At 42.9% G+C, this 21,905-nt stretch overlaps 1 protein-coding gene across 6 annotated transcripts in view; it reads left to right on the top strand.

The window, feature by feature from the left end:
• FSD1L (fibronectin type III and SPRY domain containing 1 like) overlaps positions 1-11,574 on the top strand; it is a 97,569-nt gene extending 85,995 nt beyond the window's left edge. For 3 of the 6 annotated variants that reach the window (XM_069765874.1, XM_069765844.1, XM_069765891.1), the window contains 3 exons: positions 651-902; positions 5,991-6,079; positions 7,320-11,574. In XM_069765874.1, coding sequence (XP_069621975.1) covers positions 651-902; positions 5,991-6,079; positions 7,320-7,442 — 464 coding nt within the window. In that variant the 3' untranslated portion in view covers positions 7,443-11,574. The remainder of the gene's footprint in view (positions 1-650; positions 903-5,990; positions 6,080-7,319) is intronic. The other 3 variants (XM_069765866.1, XM_069765855.1, XM_069765884.1) reach the window with 1 other exon arrangement.
• The last annotated feature ends 10,331 nt before the right edge of the window (positions 11,575-21,905 follow it).

The raw sequence follows: 21,905 nt of genomic DNA, 5'->3' as shown, positions 1-21,905 counted from the left end.
GCTCTTTTAGTTTTTTGTTCATGTATTCCCAAAATAAAGCGCTTTGAAACTTATCTAAAATACCTATCTTTCGCCATGGAGGCGGGTCCTCACTCCCCAGCTTGAACCGGTACTCTGCCGTCACTCCAATCTTCAGGAGCTTTCAGCGCCGCCCCCTACGCACTGTTTTAGCTTCGAAACCGGCGCCTGCGCTGTGTACAACTGTGTGGGGCAGGCGCAGTATAAGCTCTGACGTCCCAGCCAGGCTTGCAGACTGCGCCTGTGCGGGCAGTGCGGCCACCCACCTTGGGAATCCCAGCCCCGCAGTGTGTTATGCATTATGCACAGTGCGGGGCTAGGATTCCTGGGCATGCGCACTGCGTGTGCCAGCCTGTCACCCAGGTCCCCTGCCTTACAGCGTCTGTCTATTCAGCTGATCGTGCCTCCTGCTCCTAGCAATCGCCGGGAAAGAATTGCTAGGAGGAGGCACGATCCGCTGAATATACAGACGCTGAAAGGCGGGGGACCTGGGTGACAGGCTCTTTTAGTTTATAACGGCTGGATGGGGGTGACAGTGGCCCTTTAAAGTATTCTGTAAATCTAGCCAGCAAAATGATTAAATAATTCAGCAGAATTGTCTTCTAATGACTATTGGATGGTTCCACAAACAGGTGACGCGGCAATTGAAAGTGGGCAATATTACTGGGAAGTGAAGGCTCAGAAGGACTGCAAATCCTACAGTGTGGGGGTCTCGTATAAAACAATTGGCAAGTTTGACCAGCTAGGAAAGACCAATACAAGCTGGTGCTTACATGTGAACAACTGGCTGCAGGCGACATTTGCTGCAAAGCATAACAACAAAGCCAAAGCCCTGGAAGTAGCCGTACCAGAAAGAATAGGTGTATACTGCGACTTTGATGGAGGTAAGTTATTGTTCTCCCTTTTATCTTATTAAATATGTCTGAATAATGAAATGGTAGGAAGAATAGATTAGTATGGGCAGATATGGATGCTTTCCAAAAACCACAACATCTGTTATTAACCCCTTGTCTCCACAGCCAATTCTAGTTTCTACGTTTGCTTTTCTCCCCCTACCACACCTCCCTTTTTTCCCGACAGCTATAACTTTTTATATTTTCATCAACAGTCTTATGATGGCCTGTTTCTTTTTGGGGGGAGGGTGGGGGACAAATTGTAGTTTTAAATACCATTGTCCATTATCCCATGCAATGTACTGAAACAAGGGCAAAAAATCCAAATGAGATGAAATGGTAAAAAAAAAAAAATGCCATTCCATCAGATTTTTAGATTTTGTTTTTATGGTGTTCCTTTTGTGGTAAAATTGACCTGGAAGCATTTTCGAGGTCAGTACGATTACGATACTACCAAATTTGCCTACATTATTTTTATTATTTTGGTATGTGTGGCTATTTCCGGAAACCATTAACATTTAATTATTTCAGCAATGGAGCTGTGTGAGAGCTTTCTTTTTTTGTTCGATGTTTTGTTTGTTATACCACTTTGGGGTACATACGATGTCTTTTTGTTTTTTTTTTTGTTTTTTTGCATTTTTCAATGAGATGTGGTGACTGAAAAATCACAATTCTGGCATTTCACTTTATGGCATTTATTATATGAGCTAATTAATTTTTGGTAGATACGGTGATACCAGATATGTTTATTTTATGTTTATAGTAAGCAATCACAATGCCAGTGGTGGATGGAAGTGATGCTCCATTTAAATGCCACTGTCAGAGATCGAAAGCCGTATCTAAATAATACAGCAGTGATTGGAGCTCATCTTCGCTCTTGCAGTGAGGCATAGATTTTGGCTATATGACGTAGCTGGCATTTACCACACCTGGTCAGCGTTTGCCTCCATCAACTTTAATGCTGATGTACATGTACATCATATTGTGCTAAAAGTTAACATTTTCTCAAGTTCTTAATTGGATAAAATTGCAATGTGCTTGTAAAAACAATCAGCTTTGTAACTTACCTCTCATTACAAATCGGTTCTCAACAAAGGAGGTATTGTATAGTATATGGCTCATTGCTAACTTTTACACGGCAAAGTTAGAATGTCTGGTTACTGAGGTAAGAAGCGCGCAACTCTTACAAGCTTTATGCCTGCTCACGTTCCTCTGTACCTGGCCGGATCGCTGGATTCCCCCAGCCATTGTCTGCCTGTGCTTTTCCCATCCTAGCAGAGGCAATGCTTGCAGCCTGGGGGAGGCCTCAGTTCTGACCACCATTGCAAGTGTCTGGAGCACATTGCCCCCTGCAACCAGAAAGGTTGTAGACCGAGAGATGATGACACAAACCCTTTACATTAATATACAATAAAATGTCCCTCATTCATTCACATGGCAAAACTGAATTTGAGAAATGAATGACTTTTTGATTTATTTGGGACATTTCTCTATCGCCTCTCATTGGGGGACACAGGAACCATGGGTGTATGCTGCTGCAACTAGGAGGCTGACACTATGCACAAAAAAAGTTAGCTCCTCCTCTGCAGTGTACACCCCACCGACTGGCATTATGAACCTTTCATTAGACCCTTATCTACCTCAATGTGCATCGTTTTCTTACAGGTTTTCCAGAGGGATACAGGGTGAACAGTCACGCCTGTAATCCCACAATGCGGACTATGAGTACGGTGTGTACTGCCACCCCGAATCCTCATAGATCCCTCTGCAGGACCAAGATCCTAGCACACAAGCATGCTCAGAAGTCCGGTCCTGCATCCGTCCCCCACCCACTCGCCCACCAGAGCCTGTCTGTTGCGGAGACGAGGACGTCCATCAGCTCCCTGGACGTCTCATTCCTCTACAGGTTAGTAACGGCGTGGGATGCTTAAGGTGAGTATTTTCCCCATCCCAGATCTTCAAAGGCGGTGCTTTGAGGGGATCTCACTGGTCGTCGCCCGTTGCATAGCGGGCAGCTGTACGCAGATGTAGGGGCCTTTTCAGCCGCACGGGCCAGGATCGCTTTGTCGCTTGGTGGCCGCGCTTCTTTGTCTGCCACGCTGCTTTTGTGGCTGCGGCCGTTCTGCCTCCTGTTCCGGAGCGGCGGCCTTTACAGGCTACCGCGCCACTTCTTGACCCTGCGACCGCACAGTTCCGGCCGCCCTTGGCAGCTGCCCTGCCATCTGTGCCAGTGCGGCGGCCTTGGCAGCCCGCCGCTTCGGGCCCCTGCAGCCGCGCTGCTCGCTGCGGCTGCAATGCGATTATTCCAGCGCGGCTGCGCTGCTTCGGCCGCTCGCTGCGGCTGCCATTATTCCAGCGTGGCGGCCTTGTCAACCATCAGGGGGGAAATTGAAGCTCCTTGGCCCTGGCCGAGGTATCCAAGATCCTCCTCTGAGCAGAGGCAATGGTACCGGTGATATCCGCGGTGCATATCCCCGGCGTGGACAATTGTGCTGCCGACTTCCTCAGCCGCGAGGGTCTCGCGGCAGGGGAATGGTCCTTGCATCAGGAGGTCTTTCATCAGATTTGTCTTCGATGGGGGACTCCGGACATGGACCTCACGGCGTCCCAAATGAACAGGAAGGTTCCTTGGTTCATCTCCAGGTCTCGCGACCCTCTCACAGTGGGCGTCGACCCTTTGGCCGTTCCTTGGTGGCAGTTCGTGCTCCCCTTCCTGTTTCCACAGAAGAGGTGCCGTTCATTCTGATCGCCCCTGGTTGGCCCAGGGGATCTTGGTTTGCGAAGATTGTCAATCTTCTCGCGGATGCCCCCTGGCGCCTTCCAGACAGACCCGATCTGCCACCCGAATTCTCGGTCGCTCAGTTTGACGGTGTGGCTATTGAGACCGCAGTTCTAAGAGCGTCCGGCCTTTCCGATTGGGTGATTCATACTATGATCCAGTCTAGGAAGCCTTCATCTTCCAGGATCTACTATTGTACCTGGAAGACTTACTTCCGTTGGTGCGAGTCCAACTGCGTTTCACCTATGTCCTTTTCCCTGCCTTCCATTTTGGCTTTGGATTCGGGCCTCGCTCTTAGTTCCCTGAAGGGCCAGGCTTCTGCGCTCTCCATCCTTTTTCAGAAGACGTTGTCTTTCCGGCCACAGGTTAAGACCTTCCTTCAAGGATTAGCCCACACTGTCCCTCTGTACAGGGCCCCTGTGGATTCATGGGATTTAAATCTTGTGCTGGAGGTTCTGAGGGGTTCCCCATTTGAGCCTCTCAGGGAGGTTTGCCCGTCGGTTTTATCTTGGAAGGTGGCTTTTCTTGTGGCCATCACTTCGATCCGACGCGTTTCCGAGTTGGCGGCCCTTTCTTGCCGACCTCCGTTCTTGGTTATCCACCAGGACAAGGTGGTTCTCAGGCCTCCGCCTTCCTTTCTCCCTAAGGTGGTTTCCACCTTCCACCTCAACGAGGACATTGTTCTACCTTCCTTTTGTCCAGCTCCTTCTCATCCTCTGGAGTGATCGTTGAACAAGCTGGACCTCGTCAGGGCAGTGAGGATCTACCTGGCTAGAACAGCCGTTTTCCGGAAGACTGATTCTCTTTTCGTCATTCATGATGGCACGCGTAGAGGCCTGCCGGCTTCCAAAGCGACTATTGCTCGCTGGATCAGAACGGCAATTTTGGAGGCTTACTGGGTCAAGAACAGAGTGCCCCCTCCTGGGATAAAGGCTCACTCTACCCGGGCAGTTGGTGCCTCCTGGTGCGGTACACCACAGGGCTTCCGCCCTTCAGCTTTGCAAAGCGGCAAACTGGTCTTCCATCCACACGTTCGCCAAATTTTACAAGGTTCATACCTACGCTTCGGCAAACGCCAGCCTAGGCAGAAGATCCTGCAGGCGGCAGTGGTGAGTCCTCTGACCTGATGGAAGTCTGTTTTTCCAACCCCAGGGACTGGTTTGGGACATCTCATGGTTCCTGTGTCCCCCATTGAGAGGCGATAGAGAAAACAGGATTTTTGGTTGCTTAGCGTAAAATCTGTTTCTCTGAGCCTTCATTGGGGGACACAGCACCCTCCCAAGTTATTCATTTCCTGTTGTTCTTGGTTCTATGACTGTTTCTCATGTTTACAGTTCTCATGTTTGTGGTTATGTTTCAACCTTATTGTTTTGTCTCCTACTGCTTTCTCACTAACTGAGGTTCATAATGCCAGTCGGTGGGGTGTACACTGCAGAGGAGGAGCTAACTTTTTTGTGCATAGTGTCAGCCTCCTAGTGGCAGCAGCATACACCCATGGTTCCTGTGTCCACCAAATGAAGGTTCCGAGAAACAGATTTTACGGTAAGCAACCAAAAATCCTGTTTTTTGAGAATTAAGTCTATTAAATTCTCAAAAAGAGCCTTCGAACAATAACATTCTACATTTCCAGTCCATTCAATTAAAAAATGTGGCTGGACTATAAGAACGTCATTTAGTGTACAGACTACTTTGTCCAGAGAAAGTGACAATGTGCATAAAAGATTTAAAAAAAAAATATTAATAAAAAAAATAATCTTATTTGGAAATAGTCAGATTGGTTTATACTTTTTTTTTTTTCTGCTGAGAAACACAGGAATTTTGAAACCATATGTTGGCTAAAATATTTTTTAAATGGAAGCCTGCAGCTTTTTTTATCTGATCACCATAGGTTCAGCCTCTCTAACTTCAAATGTTTAGATGTCGTCTCCTGACCATACATTTTCCCTGCAGTGACCACTACTTGACAAATATAGTATTACCTGTCATCTATTCAAGTGAATGAGCAACTATATACTATTGTACATGAAAGGGCAGGATCAGCCAGAACATCCATATGTTGTAGTATAGAATTTTCAAAAGGGTGATCAAGATGAGACAATTTTACAAACTCTTGTGAATGAAAATTATATATAGGACTGTCTCCGATTTTCCAAAACTCCTTAAAAACATTGTATTAAAGAAATCAGCAATACGTTTTCTTTTTTGTGTTTTAAAAATAGTCTTTGAGGTCTTAATGCTTTATTGATTTTATTACTGATGCCTTTTCATTTATGTATTTATTTCCTTATTTTTGTTTGCAGGTCAACTTTCATTTTACAACGCCGACAAAAAGCAATTATTGTATAGCTTTAAAACAAAGTTTACACAACCGGTTGTCCCTGGATTTATGGTTAGTATAAAAACCGCCATTATGTTCCCAGCAAATATCATGACAAATCTTGTGTTCCAAAGGGAAGAAGTAGTAATTGGATTTATATCTTGTAATAAGCTGTAATTTTTCAATAGAAATATCTGTTTTCACCCTTTGTCATTCTGAGGTTTTTGCAGATCTACCAATATGCTTGTGGCATGGAGGTTGATTGCACTAATAACTTGAAGCCCTGGGCTTCTGTGTTCTATTCGGATTGGTCCAACCTCAGCTTGTAGATTGTATGTTCTTCAGTTTATGTAGGTTTCCTTTGGGTACTTAATTTTTCTCATTCAAACCAAAAACCTTTTGATAGGTTAATACTGTAATATTGGGTCCTAGGTAGATTTGCAAATTTATGTGAGTGGAATTGAATTTTACTCTCAATTTCACTAAAATCTGTAATCTTCAGAATATGGATAATTTTTTTGTCATATTCTTCATGATAACTCAGTAAAATGGTGGACAGTTAGCCATCATTTTTGATGACCTCTTAGAGAGTCAGCAAAAGGTTAAAAAAACAGACAAAAAACCCATATACCTCTCTGGCCACCTCCTCTACTTTCAATCCTCTGCATCTCTTATCACCATCACCGCACACTTAAACCCGGCGCCTCTTCATTCTGGGCCAGGACTTCCGGCAGGATGGGGACATCTCGTGTGCGTGTCGTAAGGTTGTGACAACACAACTTGCGATGTGTACTCTAAGCCAGGACTTTCATTGGAGACTAAGTCCAGCAGGTCTCTGGACCTCCCAGGCCTTTTCGCAGATGGAAGGCCCTAGCCCAGGGTTTCTGCATGCTGAGAACTCTATGGGTAGTAGAGACCAGGGGAGATGGTTGGAGAGGTGAACGCTGAAGTGAGTATTTTTTTTTTTTTTTTTTATACATCTTACTTTTCACTTTACATCTTTATATATATTTTTTAGCGTCTTACGTTTATTATGCTCTGGAAAGACTCCAAAAGCATAATAATGGACAGTCACTTTGCTTGGATTACATTTAATGCAAATCAGATTTCCTAATAAACACATGATTTGGCGAATTCAAATCTCATCAGATCTGCTCATCTCTAGTCTGTATATTTACCGTATGAGATTGAAGAGCGCCACTGACAAGATCCGATGTGAAGGATGGTAATCTGTGTACAGCCGTGTTCTAGATATGCAATGAGAGTAGGAAAATGGAATAAAACACTGATATTGCCTTTCTGTAAATTTCAGGTGTGGTGTGGTGGGATCACATTATGCACAGGACTACAGGTTCCAAGCGCTGTCAAGACCCTTCAGAAGTCTGAAAATGGAATGAGCGGTTCATCCAGCAGCTTAACCAGCGTTGCCCAATAACATAACCCCATGAGATGATATAATGGAAAGTTTGCTCTGATCTAAGTGGATTGCTAGTTATCTCTTATTTAATTTAGTAACATCATGGTTGCTGTTCACCAAAAACAGATGCAAACTGATCATTATCGGGTCATTTGCCCGCTGCTGCTCTGAAGCTCACAGTGTCCTTGGTGCCTGACTATGCTGCTCAGATCCGGTGTTAGTATCTGCTGCGAATGATTTCACAAGTGACGGAGTTGATCGCGACTAGGCAGACAGAAAACATGCCATACTAGTAGGTTGCTTGTCATTACCATGGATGCCGCCTTGTAACTCACTTTAGGCGTATTAAATGACTTGATTTTTGATCTCCACATATACCCACCTCTGTACTTTTTGGGTGGGATCCAGTGTTCTGTAGAACAAATATTATTTTAAAGATTGTCATTATTTTAATTTGTTGTAAATATGATCCGATTACTGATATGAAGCGCTTCTGTTTGATGTTTTAGTCCTGTAAGTAATATTCTCATTTCGGAAACTGTTCTGAAAAATATCCACATGAATTGATTTTAATAGCAGTTTGGTTGAAGAAATCATTTCTTATAGGACCAAAGTGTATTGCAGGAGGTTTAGAAACAGCATTTTTGACTTCAATGAAATTCCATGACATCATCAGACATGCTTCTCAGATATGGAACACATTTTATAGGTGCTTTTAATTTCAGAGAATACACTTCCTGATTTGTTTTTTTTGTTAAAATCCGTTAATAGATTCAGTATTCATTCTGGGTTGCCAACCTTTTTTTTTTTTTTTTCTGGAGAAAATATCCAAATATTTTGGTTGCAAACATCGCTTATTGACACGTTGGAAATGTGTATTCAAGCATAAAGAGCATACATGTACAAAGTGTGACCATAGCACAACACCACTGTATAATTTACTGTGACCATATTATCATAATACAAATTCTCAAGCTTCAAAATAAAATAAAAAATCATGGATGCCTCAAATTTGTTTTTACTGCCAGTATAAAAATGTCCTCTATTTTTACAGACTCTCCAATGGTTGGAAACCCTGTGTCTGATTACACTGAGGTTTCCTGACAACAGCATATAATTTAGTGTCTGGTGCACTTTGTAGACTTGAATCAGGGAAGGTTTTAACCAATTCCATTCACCGATATATTTAGCAGGGAATGGGAGTCTGGAAAGAGCTGTTTAATTATACTCTTAAGGCAGCATAGTAGAATAATCCCTAATGAATATTTTTTGGCATCCACTTTAGCTAAGATATGCAGACAAAATTTAGGAGTAACAATGCAATGTGTATGAAGAAAATAACTCATAGTTTTAATTATTAAATTATTCTTCAAGCATACCTACTGTGATTCCTCTGTGTGTAAATTCAACTCAAAGGGGTTGTCCACTACTGTGACAAACCGTTCTTGATCAAAATGTTTGGCCCCCATGACATAATAAAGCCTATACTCACCTCCAGTGATGCCACCGTTCCCGCGGTGTCGGCACTCGCTCTCCCCGGGGCTCTCATGCAGTGTTGTGACACCTGATGACGGGGTCCAATCAGCACTGGCATCACTGTTCCCACCTTCGGATGTTTTGAACATGATGAGGATGTCCGGGCTACAGCTGATCCCTAGCTTCCTCTTCCTGCTCAAAGCATCCAAAGGCGGGGACAGTGACGCAGGTGCTGATTGAGCACCGTCATCACATGTCACAACACTACACAAGAGTCCCGGGAGAAGCGAGTGCCGACACCGTTGGAACGGCGATGGCACAGAAGGCGAGTATAGGTTTTATGTTATCGGGGCCAAGCGAGGGGTATGACAAGAAGATGTTCAAGTAGTGGACAACTTCTTTAATAGTTTCATTTAAAAAGTGCAGTTATTTGTGTGGTTTTCTCATTAAATTATAGGCTGCACACGATATTAATTTGAATGAGGCTCAGTTGCTGGAGACATGAATTACAGCAGCCCTTTGCTTCTTTTCTACTGATGTTGGTGAAGAAATAGTTTCCAGATGAAGTAGTTGATATGATATATCCAAATTAACTTTAATATCTTACATACACAAACAAGGAATTACAACTGGATTTGTGTTGTGTGTCTGTATAGAGAAGTTTATGGCTAGTAACGTCCTGTGATTACAGCAGCCTCGGCACTGACTCAAGCATTTAGGAATGTAAGTGTGTAGACCTGGTGTCTAGGCATGGAGCTATAACATGGCAGACAATAATTATCGACTTTTTATATGAGAGTTAGGAATAAGGAAATGTCTGCAGCACAGTGGCTTTTTCATGGAAGGTACACTTTGAATGTTTGGTCCAAAATGCATATAAAAATGCATTTTTTGTATCTCCTAAAGTAACCAGGTTATATTTATTATTACAACTGTAAGAGGCAGGTAATAATACACGAGGTTTTAAGTGCAATTGTGTCCAATAAACCACCTCTAGCAAAGCAGAGGGCTTTGTAATATCTTGGTACTTCCAAGTTTAAACCCCCAGCCACTGTGCAGGCTGAAAGTGGGTCATGGACCCTCTTTGGTATAGACTGCTCACTTTGTAGTTGTGCAGTAATTCAGCTTTGATAGGACAATGTTTAGATGACCTGAGATACAGGGAACCTGTCCTGGTGACACTTTCCTTTTACAGACCAGAAGGCATTCTTAATGGGACACAGACATAAGTTATTTCCTTTTCACCCGTACGAGATGAATTTTAAGTTGAAATAATGTTGCTTTGCTAATACACATCATTATCGTGTATTGTAACAGTGAAACAATAGTTATATAAAACCTAGAATCTCCAAAATCTAGGCTTCAATTACTGTATATAGAATGTGTTCAATATATATGTATGCATCTCCCATTTCCTGTATACAAAATGGACTTATTTTGGAAATTCTTCCTAATTTAATGTGGTCATCCCAAGAAGACATGTACTGTAAATACTCAAAAAATACAGATCTGTGTACTTTTTCCTTGCTTTTAAGCTCCTTGTCTGTCTTGTTATTTATATCCATTTGACATCATATTTTATTTTTGCCTTGCTTGTATTTTGATTGCTATCCATCCATGTTATAGAATAATCAAGTATATTAATGCACAAAATGTGAGACTATTCACAATGCCAGTCAGAGAATCACAAAGTAATAATATCTTATTCACATGTTTCCAAGTACTACCTTTTTAAAGGCAATCTGTTATTGGGATCAACCCTCCTAAGCTGTATATATGGACCTCCAGGTAATAGAAATTTGAATAAAATATCTTAATATCTGTGATCACTTATTCCAGATTCACTTTAATTATGTTAATGAGCTATTAAGATCTATGGGCAGGACACAGATATCCCAGAGAATCTGCCTCCAGAGCTTATTTTAAATGAAAGGGAGCATTGCCAGTGTGAGGCATGTTATGACCATATACACAGCTCTGCAGTGAAATCAGTAGAACTGAACTTTGTCTAGTTACAAACACATTTGCATCAGCAGTTGTCCTCTAAAGACGCTGTCAGCTCTGCTCTAGATTTGTGCCTGATTGTAATGAGACAAAATTCAACTCTACTGTACTGTTGGATTATAAACACATTTGCAGTTGTCCTCTCATAGTTCTGTCTGCTCTGCTGTACGGTCCTAACCCCACACTGCTTGTGAGATTTAAGCTGAAGCACTATGAGAGGACATCTGCAGGTGTATGTGTTAGCAATGAGACTACGCTCCATTTTCCAATACTGTATACTCTTGCAGTAAAATTGAAACTGTGCGAATATGATAGTCTTTACACTGGTAATGCCCCCTTCCATTTAAAGTAATCCCTGGAGGCAAATTCTTACCAGCTTATTTACACATTAAGATTGTGAATTTCTCTTGAATTAGACATCATATTGCAGATCAGTATCTTTTTATTCAACTTTCTGTGACGCGCATGCCCATATAGACGGCGTAGGAGGGTCTGACTACTTACAGATTCCCTTGACCACTAAACTCAGAAAGAACTGGAAAGGTAATAGGGCAGAAGTGTATTGAAAAACTGTATTATTTTGTATGTTTCACCAGCTCAATGTATCGCATCAAATATTTATACTGTAACAAATTTAGGTACACACTGCAAATAAATGGCATTTGCATAATTTTTTTCCTTTTATGTCTGAAATCCTGCCAAAATCAATGTTCTGACTATAGAACTGAAATGGCACAGAAGTAGTGCTGTTTTGTGAATGTAGTGGTGGTGAAGAGGTCCAACTCGCGCCTAAAAGCAAAGCCCCAAATGGTAGTGGCGAGATCTTGCATCAGGATCTTGCATCTCTGCTGTGGAGTGATCTCCTTCTCCCTCTAGGACCTAGCGGTGATCTCCACAGTTTGCTGATTAACACCCCCTTGCTGCAGGCTTAAATACAGTTAGGTCCATATATATTTGAACAGAGACATTTTTCTAATTTTGGTTATAGACTTTACCACTATGAATTTTAAGCAAAACAATTCAGATTAAGTTGAAGTTGAGACTTTTAGCTTTCATTTGAGGGTATCCACATTAAAATTGGATGAAGGGTTTAGGAGTTTCAGCTCCTTAACATGTGCCACGCTCTTTTTAAAGGGACCAAAAGTAATTGGACAGATTCAATAATTTTAAATAAAATGTTCATTTTTAGTACTTGGTTGAAAACCCTTTGTTGGCAATGACTGCCTGAAGTCTTGAACTCATGGACATCACCAGACGCTGTTTCCTCCTTTTTGATGCTCTGCCAGGCCTTCACTGCGGTTTAGTCTTTAACAAGTGAAATGCATGCTCAATTGGGTTGAGATCAGGTGACTGACTTGGCCATTCAAGAATATTCCACTTCTTTGCTTTAATAAACTCCTGGGTTGCTTTGGCTTTATGTTTTGGGTCATTGTCCATCTGTAGTATGAAACGACGACTAATCAGTTTGGCTGGATCTGAGCACACAGTATGGCGGCTCTGAATACCTCAGAATTCATCCGGCTGCTTCTGTCCTGTGTCACATCATCAATAAACACTAGTGACCCAGTGCCACTGGCAGCCATGCATGCCCAAGCCATCATACTGCCTCCGCCGTCTTTTACAGATGATGTGGTATGCTTTGGATCATGAGCTGTACCACGCCTTCGCCATACTTTTCTCTTTCCATCATTCTAGTAGAGGTTGGTCTTGGTTTCATCTGTCCAAAGAATGTTCTTCCAGAACTGTGCTGGCTTTTTTAGATGTTTTTTTTAGCAAAGTCCAGTCTAGCCTTTTTATTCTTGATGCTTATGAGGGGCTTGCACCGTGAAGTGAACCCTCTGTATTTACTTTCATGCAGTCTTCTCTTCATGGTAGATTTGGATATTGATACGCCTACCTCCTGGAGAGTGTTGTTCACTTGGTTGGCTGTTCTGAAGGAGTTTCTCTTCACCATGGAGATTATTCTGCGATCATCCACCACTGTTGTCTTCCGTGGGCGCCCAGGTCTTTTTGCATTGATGAGTTCACCAGTGCTTTGTTTTTTTCTCAGGAATTACCAAACTGTAGATTTTGCCACTCCTGATATTGTAGCAATTTCTCAGATGGTTTTTTTCTGTTTTCGCAGCTTAAGGATGGCTTGTTTCACCTGCATGGAGAGCTCCTTTGACCGCATCTTTACTTCACAACAAAACCTTCCAAATGCAAGCACCACACCTCAAATCAACTCCAGGCCTTTTATCTGCTTAATTGAAAATGACATAACGAAGGGATTGCCCACATCTGTCCATGAAATAGCCTTGGAGTCAATTGTCCAATTACTTTTGGTCCCTTTTAAAAACGGGGTGGCACATGTTAAGGAGCTGAAACTAATAAACCCTTCATCCAATTTTAATGTGGATACCCTCAAATGAAAGCTGAAAGTCTGATCTTCAACTGCATCTGAATTGTTTTGCTTAAAATTCATTGTGGTAATGTCTATAATCAAAAGTAGAAAAATGTTGTCTCTGTCCAAATATATATGGACCTAACTGTATCTTTAGTCGCTTCAGCAAGGTGCGGTTGGTGATTATTATTATTTATATAGCACCATTAATTCCATGGTGCTGTACATGTGAAAAGCGGTTACATACAGAGTTATAGATATCATTAACAGTAAACAAATTTACAGTGACAGACTGGTACAGAGGGGAGAGGACCCTGTCCTTGAGGACTTACATTTTTTGGTGATTGCTCTATTTACCTCTGTTGGAAGTGCAAGAAGTCGACTAGTTTATTCTTGGAGCCTCTTGGAGGATTACTGACGTGAGCTCTCTTGTGTCGTCTCAAGCTAAATGTATTCCTCATTTGTCTTCCTGCTTTGTCTTTAGTTGTAGTGGGGCTGACTAGTGTCACCATGTCCCCTCCAGGGCCTATGGCCAGGGGCAGTCAGGGATTAGGTTCCTGCTCAGCGATAGGTGCGGAACCTATTTAGGGACGTAAGGGCAGATATGGTGTTGTCAGCTCTGCCTCGGGGTCTCCATTTCTCCCTTTCCTAGTGTTTGGGCTCCCCCACCCTCTTCCCATTGTGTACCTAGCTTCTCCCTCACCCAGTGTGACATATATACAGTGGAAGGGCTCGCTGACACGAGCATATTACATGGCCAAGTGCTATGCAATGTTTTATCACATAGCACTCATACCAGTGTTATTCTATGGGGCATCTCAGATTTGCAATTATTTTCTCATACTGATTTGGGATGGGAAAATAATAGTGATGAGCAAACTTGCTTGGACAACGTGTTATCTTGAGACAAAGTATCTTGGGCATGCTGAAATATATTCGTGTCCTGCAGCTGCATGTTTTGCAGCGGTAGATGGCCGCAAAGCATGCGGCTGCGGTGACTCTAACATATCACTTGAACACCTATGATTAGAGATGGGCGAACTGAACAGTAAAGTTTGGCGTCCATACTGAACATCTACTGTTCGCGCGCGAACACCAAATACTGACTTCACCAGGAAGTCCGTGTTACTGTTCGGGTTCGGGCCCCAGAAAAAAAACAAGTACAACAATCTTAAACAATACTAGTCACGACTGGTACAGTAGTTGAGGACCCTGCCCACGAGAGCTCACAATCTACAAGGGATGGTCAAGGATACATTAGGTGAGGGTAGAGCTGGTCGTGCAGCGGTTTGGTCGATCGGTGGTTACTGCAGGTTGTAAGCTTGTCGTAAGAGGTGAGTCTTCAGGTTCTTTTTGAAGGTTTCGATGGTAGGCGAGAGTCTGATGTTATGGTAGAGAGTTCCAGACTAGGATGCGCGATAGAAATCTTGTATGCGATTGTGGGAAGAGGAGATAAGAGGGGAGTAGAGGAGATCTTGTGAGGATTGGAGGTTGCGTGTAGGTAAGTACCGGGAGACTAGGTCAAAGATGTATGGAGGAGACAGGTTGTGGATGGCTTTGTATGTCATAGTTAGGGTTTTGTATTGGAGTCTCTGGGCAATGGGGAGCCAGTCAAGGGATTGACAGAGGGGAGAGGCCGGCGAATAGCGGGGGTACTGGTGGATTAGTCGGGCAGCAGAGTTTAGAATAGATTGGAGGGGTGCGAGAGTGTTCGAGGGGAGGCCACAGAGCAGGAGGTTGCAGTAGTCAAGGCGGGAGATGAGGGCATGGACTAGGGTTTTTGCAGATTCTTGGTTTAGGAATGTACGGATCCATGAAATATTTTTGAGTTGAAGGCGGCTGGAAGTGGAAAGGGCTTGGATATGTGGTTTAAAGGAGAGATCAGTGTCCAGGATTACCCCGAAACTTGAAAAACAAGCACTGTCACAGGAGCGCTGAAATGAAGCCAGGACAAAAATATTGGTGTAAACCATAACGCATTTCAACGGTACCCAGTCTTCATCAGGTGGAAGGTTTCAAGTTACATTTGTTCCTTCTCGAAGGTGCACGGCTGGAGCTGCGTTGAATCCTGCTTTCCCTTTTCAATTCCCTTGCTGCCCTCACAGCGCTCCTAAGAGACCGCTAATTTTCCTTACTTGCAAGGATAACCCTGAGGCAGCGAGCTTGTGGGACTGGGGAGAGTTGGCAGCCTTTTACTGTAATGGATAGGTTCATTGGGGGGTCGCGTGAGATGGGGGGAAAGATGATGAATTCTGTTTTATCCATATTAAGTTTTAGAAATCTAGCGGAGAAGGATGAAATAGCGGACAGACATTGAGGGATTCTGGTTAGTAGGGAGGTGATATTTGGTCCAGAGATGTAGATCTGTGTGTCATCAGCATAGAAGTGATACTGAAAGCCGTTAGATTCTAAGAGCTGTCCCAGGCCAAAGGTGTAAATGGAGAAGAGCAGGGGCCCTAGGACTGAACCTTGCGGGACTCCGACAGATGGCGGGCGAGGTGAGGAGGTGGTGTGTGAGTGGGAGATGCTGAATGTCCGGTCTGTTAGGTATGACTAGATCCAGGATAGGGCCAAGCCTGTGATGCCAAGGGATAAGAGGGTCTGTATTAATAAGGAATGGTCCACTGTGTCAAAGGCAGAGGACAGGTCCAGGAGGAGGAGGACAGAGTAGTGTTGCTTGCTCTTCGCAGTTAATAGGTCATTGGTGACCTTAGGGCACTTTCAGTGGAGTGGTGTGACCGGAAGCCAGATTGTAAGCGGTCGAAGTGGGAGCAGGAAGAGGGATGGGAAGACAGTTCAAGATGTACGTGGTGTTCCAGTATTTTTGAGGCATAGGGGAGAAGTGATATAGCTAGATACAGAGGATGGGTCAAGAGAGGGCTTTTTGAGGATAGGCATGATTGAGGCATGTATAAAGTTTGAGGGGAAAACAGTTGTTAGTGATAGGTTGAAGAGATGGGTCTGGGTTGGGATGAAGACTGTGGCGAGGTTTGGGATGAAGTGGGATGGGATTGGGTCAAGTGCACATGTGGTGAGATGCGATCTTGAGAGAGTGGAGAGTCTATTCTGTAATGGTGGAGAAGTTGGTTTTGGAGGTGGAGGCCTGGGCACTTGGGGGGAAGGGCTCTGGGGGTTGTCGACCAAAACTGTATCTGATGTTATCAATCTTCTGTTGAAAAATGAGGCAAAGTCTTCAGCTGAGATGAGTGGGGAGGGAGGAGGTGCTGGGGGACGGAGAAGAGAATTGAAGGTGTTGAATAACTGTTTAGGGTTGTGAGACAGGGAGGATATGAGAAATAAGTAGATTTGTTTAGCTGTGGTGAGTGTGGCCTTGAAAGTAGTGAGGGACTGTTTGAATGCGATGAAGTGCTCGTTGGAGTGGGATCTTTTCCATCTCCGCTCAGCAGCCCTGGAAGCTCACCTCCGTTCTTTTGTCAGGCTGGTGTGCCAGGGCTGTCTGTTTTTGCGAGCTTTGATATGTGTGAGAGGGGAAACATTCCAAAGCTACATCTATTGTGTTATATAGAGCGGCAGCGGCATCCGCATTGTGTAGGGAACTTATTTCTGTAAGAGGGCGAAGGGATTCAGAGAGTGAGTGTAGGTCGAGGTGTTTAAGATTTCTGTGAGGGTGTGCAAGTTTGTGGGTTGGGGATTGTAGGCAAGGAGTGGAGAGGGAAGAGAATGTGAGTAGGTTGTGGTCAGAAAGAGGAAGAGGTGAGTTAGAGAGGTTAGATAGGGAGCAGAGGCAGGTGAAGATAAGGTCCAGTGTGTGGCCATCTTTGTGGGTGGTTGTAGAAGACCATTGAGTGAGGCCGAAAGAGGAAGTGAGAGATAAAAGCTTAGCGGCAGCTGAGAGGGAAGTGTCAATGGGGATGTTGAATCTGGTGATGGGAATCGGTCACAGGAGCGCTGAAAGGATACTCTGACACGGGATAGTTTAGCCACAACGCGTTTCGACGGACGTGCCGTCTTCATCATGTGGGAGTTTATTGTTGAAAATGAAGAAGTAGTATTTAAATGATAAAAGACCAATCGCAGCGCTGTTGCCATTCAGGATTACAAAATCTTAGAGACAGTCACATAAAAAATTACATAAAAACAGAATAATATATTTCATAAACAATGAGGTTTAATAGAATAGATTAAAAATTGGGAAATTGAAACATAATAGAAGTGAATAAAATAAAAATATAAAGAAATCAATACCACCAATGCCACTAAAATGAGTGTCACGGTATTTGATGATTATTAACCCTACCTGGTCACTTTTTCAATTAAGTTCAATCCATCAGGGGCCAGTGTGCAGAGCTTAAATATCAAAACGCTTTCTCTACATATCAGTCTACTAAAACGATCTGCCACAGTGTCAGGTATGTAGTCAACAATTTAGTTTTAAAGTTTTTTAATTTTTCTGGTGCACCGTTAGAAAATGTTTAGAGAGACTGTGTAGAAGAAAGCCATTTCGGATGTTTTGACGATGCTTATTAAGCCTGGCATGCATCGTTTATATGGTTTGACCTTCATACTGTAGACCGCAACCACATTCTATCAAATACACCACATAGGTGGATTGACAATTAACATGAAAATTAATTTTATAGGTGGTACCTATGGTGTTAGATTTAAATTCACGTGCTCCATTTAAGATGGAGGTGCAACAAAGACATTTCGAGGCTCTACATGAAAAACAACCGGGTTTCAAAGTTATTTGAGGAGATGAGGAAGGGCCTGGATTTATGGTAGTGTTACTGGGTGCAACAAGATTTCGCAAAGTGCGGTTTCTGTGAAAAATCGTTTTGGGATGCGATGGGATATGCCTCGATAGTACTGGGACCCATTTGAGGATAAACCAGTGCTTAGAGAGGAGCTTCTTAATCCATGAGATTGGTTGAAGGTGGTTACAAAGCTCCATCTGCCAAATGCCATGTCATGAGAAGTAGTTATCTTATTATTGATTCTACTAATACAGTCTGAGTAAGAGTTTTGGCTTTCAAAAATGCATTACGGACCAATTTTTTCGGATACCCTCTCTGCTGGATCCTTTGATTCAGGACTTTAGCCTCATTGAGAAAGTCAGCATCTTGTGTGCAGTTCTCTCGTGTTCGCCAGTACTGCCCATATGGAACGTTCTGAATCCACCTTGGCAGGTGGCTGCTACGCTATTGAAACTCGGATAACTGTTCACATCTACTTTCTTAAAATGTGTGGTAGTGGAACAACAGCCTGATTCATAAACATATACCATTAGATGCAAAAATTGAATGGACACATTGGAAATATTGGCTGTGAAGCATAACCCCCAGGAATTTTTATTCAGATTACAAATGAATTTTAGCGCTTCCTCCTCCGTGCTGGTCCACATGATGAATAAATCGTCTATAAAGCGTCGATAAAACACTAGTTTGCCAGATGTCAGAAAGGACTGCGCGATGAAGACTGACTCGAACGCCCCATGAATGTATTTGCATAACTGGGGGTGAATCTCGTCCCCATCGCGAATCCCTTGACCTGGCGGAAAGAAGCATGTTTGAAAGAGAATACATTATTGTCAAGTACAAACCGAATGACGTTTATTATGAAGTCCCTTTGAAGAGAAGGTAGTGATGAGTCAGTTAGGAGAAATTGGTGCACTGCCTCAATGCCCCTATCATGGGGGATATTTGTATATAGGGCTTGAACATCCATTGTGATTAAAAAACAGTTGGGGACAGGCGATAACTTAAGAATGGAATCAATGAGGTGAGATGAATCTTTAAGGTACGAGTCTAAGCTCATGACATACTTCTGGAGAAAGAGATCTACATAGTGAGAAAGGTTGCTGGTGATTGAACCGATGCCAGAAATAATTGGGCGACCAGGAAGATTTAGCGGATTTTTGTGAATTTTTGGTAAAAAGTAGAAAAATAGAGTTCTAAAACGTGAAATGTTGAGGAATTTAAACTCTTTATTCAAGATACACGAAGAATGGGCTACCTTGATGAATGCAACGTATTCAGTGAATATATGAATACTTGTCATGGTCCAATCGAGAATAGAAATCGGAGTCACCAAGAAGTCTAAGAGCTTCTTGGATGTTCGATCCCCTTTTCATTATGACTACCCCACCCCCTTTATCGGCATTTTTAATAATGATCCTTGTATTTTCCCGTAGAGATTTAATAGCTGCTATTTCACCATTATTCAAATTTGTATTCAATCTCTTGATGGGAGATAAAGATCGGATTTCTTAAAATATAAATTGTTGAAATGTTTCTATATGCGACCCTTTATGATGAAGAGGGTAGAATCGACTATTAGTATTTATTGGGGCAACATGTAGAAATGGATCAAGTTCAGCGGGAGGGTTCACTGTTGTAGAATTGGTGACAATTTTGTCACCCTCAATGAGAAAATGACATTGCACCGTGAGCCTTTGTATGAAGTCATTCAAGTCGATGTAGAGATTAAATACATTTAACGGTAAGTCTGGACAAAATGACAGGCCTCGTTTAAGGAGCGATCTTTCATCATTACTCATGCTATAATCTGATAAATTGAAAATACTGAAACCTATAATTGTCTAATACTGGTTCCTGCTCCAGAGACCCGACCAGTTGCCCGAATGCTTTTTTTGTTTTTACTTTTACCCCTAGATTCTCGTTTTCCCTTTTTCTTTTTATCTTTGAGTGGTGGCCTGGTACCACCTGAAAAAAATGAGTGATTTTAGTGTTTTGTAAGTCAATCTTAAGAGGAGACGATAAGGTAAAGAAGTCCTGGTGGAACAATCCAACCATATTATTCCTCTCCAAGATATTAGATTCTACAGTGTCAATGACTGGTAACCTAGTGGAAGTGCTCAACCTAGTGGAAGGGGAAACTTGAAGTGGAAGCTGAGTGAGTAATTAAGAAGTGGGGTATGTCTCATGAACTGAACATTGTGAAAAACTTTCAAGAGTGTCCTGCTTATTTAAAATCGAACAGGTCTCGATTGCAGATGAACCCTCCAAAGAATTGATCAAACTGGTAGCCGCCAAAGGTGCATCCTCCGGTGAGTGTTGTAATTCAACGATATTTTGTTTTATGGCCGGAAGGGAGGTGGATACTGCCAATAACTTATTAGAGGTACTAGGACCTGCTGGATGCGTGTTACTAACCTTCAAACTCTGTGTTTATAGAATGTTTTCTGTTGCTTATTACACACAATTGACAAGGAATTTTTGGGGTCACCTTGATGGGGGGGTATCAAATTAAGAAGTATGTCATAAGCTTAGACTCGTACCTTAAAGATTCATCTCACCTCATTGATTCCATTCATAAGTTACCGCCTGTCCCCAACTGTGCTTCCTTCCTCCCTAGGAGGTGTTCGGCTGGAGCTGCGGCGGTACTAGACACATTTTTCATCCTTTGGGCTGCCTCCTCAGCGCTCCTACATGACCGCCATATACTGACTTTGAATGGGGATGTTGAAGTCACCCAAGATGATAGTGGGGATGTCAGCAGAGAGGAAATGAAGTAGCCAGGTGGTGAAGTGGTCAAAGAAGGTTGTAGCTGGCCCTGGGGGCCGATAAATGACAGCCAGTTGGTGGGGGAGTAGATGCGCACAGAGTGCACCTCAAAGGAAGGGAGGGTAACATGGTGGCAGTGGGATTGGGGTGAAAGAGCAGTTATCTTACAGGAGAAACCCAACTCCTCCATGCATGCTGCTAGGGCGGGGTGTGGGAAAGGTGAAATCCATCATACAAAAGTGCAGCAAGGGGGCTGTGTCGGGGTGAGCCAGGTTTCGGTGATGGCGAGGAAGGAAGTTTGGTAGTAACAAAAAGATAATGGATGTAGGAAAGCTTGTTTCATACAGAGCGAGCGTTCCATAGAGCGGGACTGGGGAAGCGGGGGCTGGACGAATGGGTGTAAGGTTAGAAAGGTTACGGAAATTTGCGATAGAGTGTGGATGGGAGGTAGAAATGACAGTGGGGATGTGGTGAGGAGGACCAGGATTTGGAGAGATACAGTGCCTTGTGAAAGTACGCGGCCCCCTGGAACTTTTCCACCTTTTCCCACATATGCTTTAAACATAAAGATGCCAAATGTAAATTTTTGGTGAAGAATCCACAACAAGTGGAAGACAATTGTGAAGTTGAACGAAATTTGGGATGTTTAAAGTTTTGGAAATCATTTTGTATCCAAATCCGGCTTTAACCCCTTCATGACCCAGCCTATTTTGACCTTAAAGACCTTGCCGTTTTTTGCAATTCTGACCAGTGTCCTTTTATGAGGTAATAACTTAGGAACGCTTCAACGGATCCTAGCGGTTCTGAGATTGTTTTTTCGTGACATATTGGGCTTCATGTTAGTGGTAAATTTAGGTCAATAAATTCTGCGTTTATTTGTGATAAAAACGGAAATTTGGCAAAAATTTTGAAAATTTCGCAATTTTCACATTTTGAATTTTTATTCTGTTAAACCAGAGAGTTATGTGACACAAAATAGTTAATAAATAACATTTCCCACATCTCTACTTTACATCAGCACAATTTTGGAAACAAAATTTTTTTTTGCTAGGAAGTTATAAGGGTTAAAATTTGACCAGCGATTTCTCATTTTTACAACGAAATTTACAAAACCATTTTTTTAGGGACCACCTC

This window comes from Ranitomeya imitator, chromosome 1 (assembly GCF_032444005.1).
Source record: "Ranitomeya imitator isolate aRanImi1 chromosome 1, aRanImi1.pri, whole genome shotgun sequence".
In the NCBI taxonomy this organism is placed as follows: Eukaryota; Metazoa; Chordata; class Amphibia; order Anura; family Dendrobatidae; genus Ranitomeya; species Ranitomeya imitator.
The sequence above is the reverse complement of the archived record's forward strand: the minus strand, read 5'-3'. Positions and strand labels throughout refer to the sequence as shown.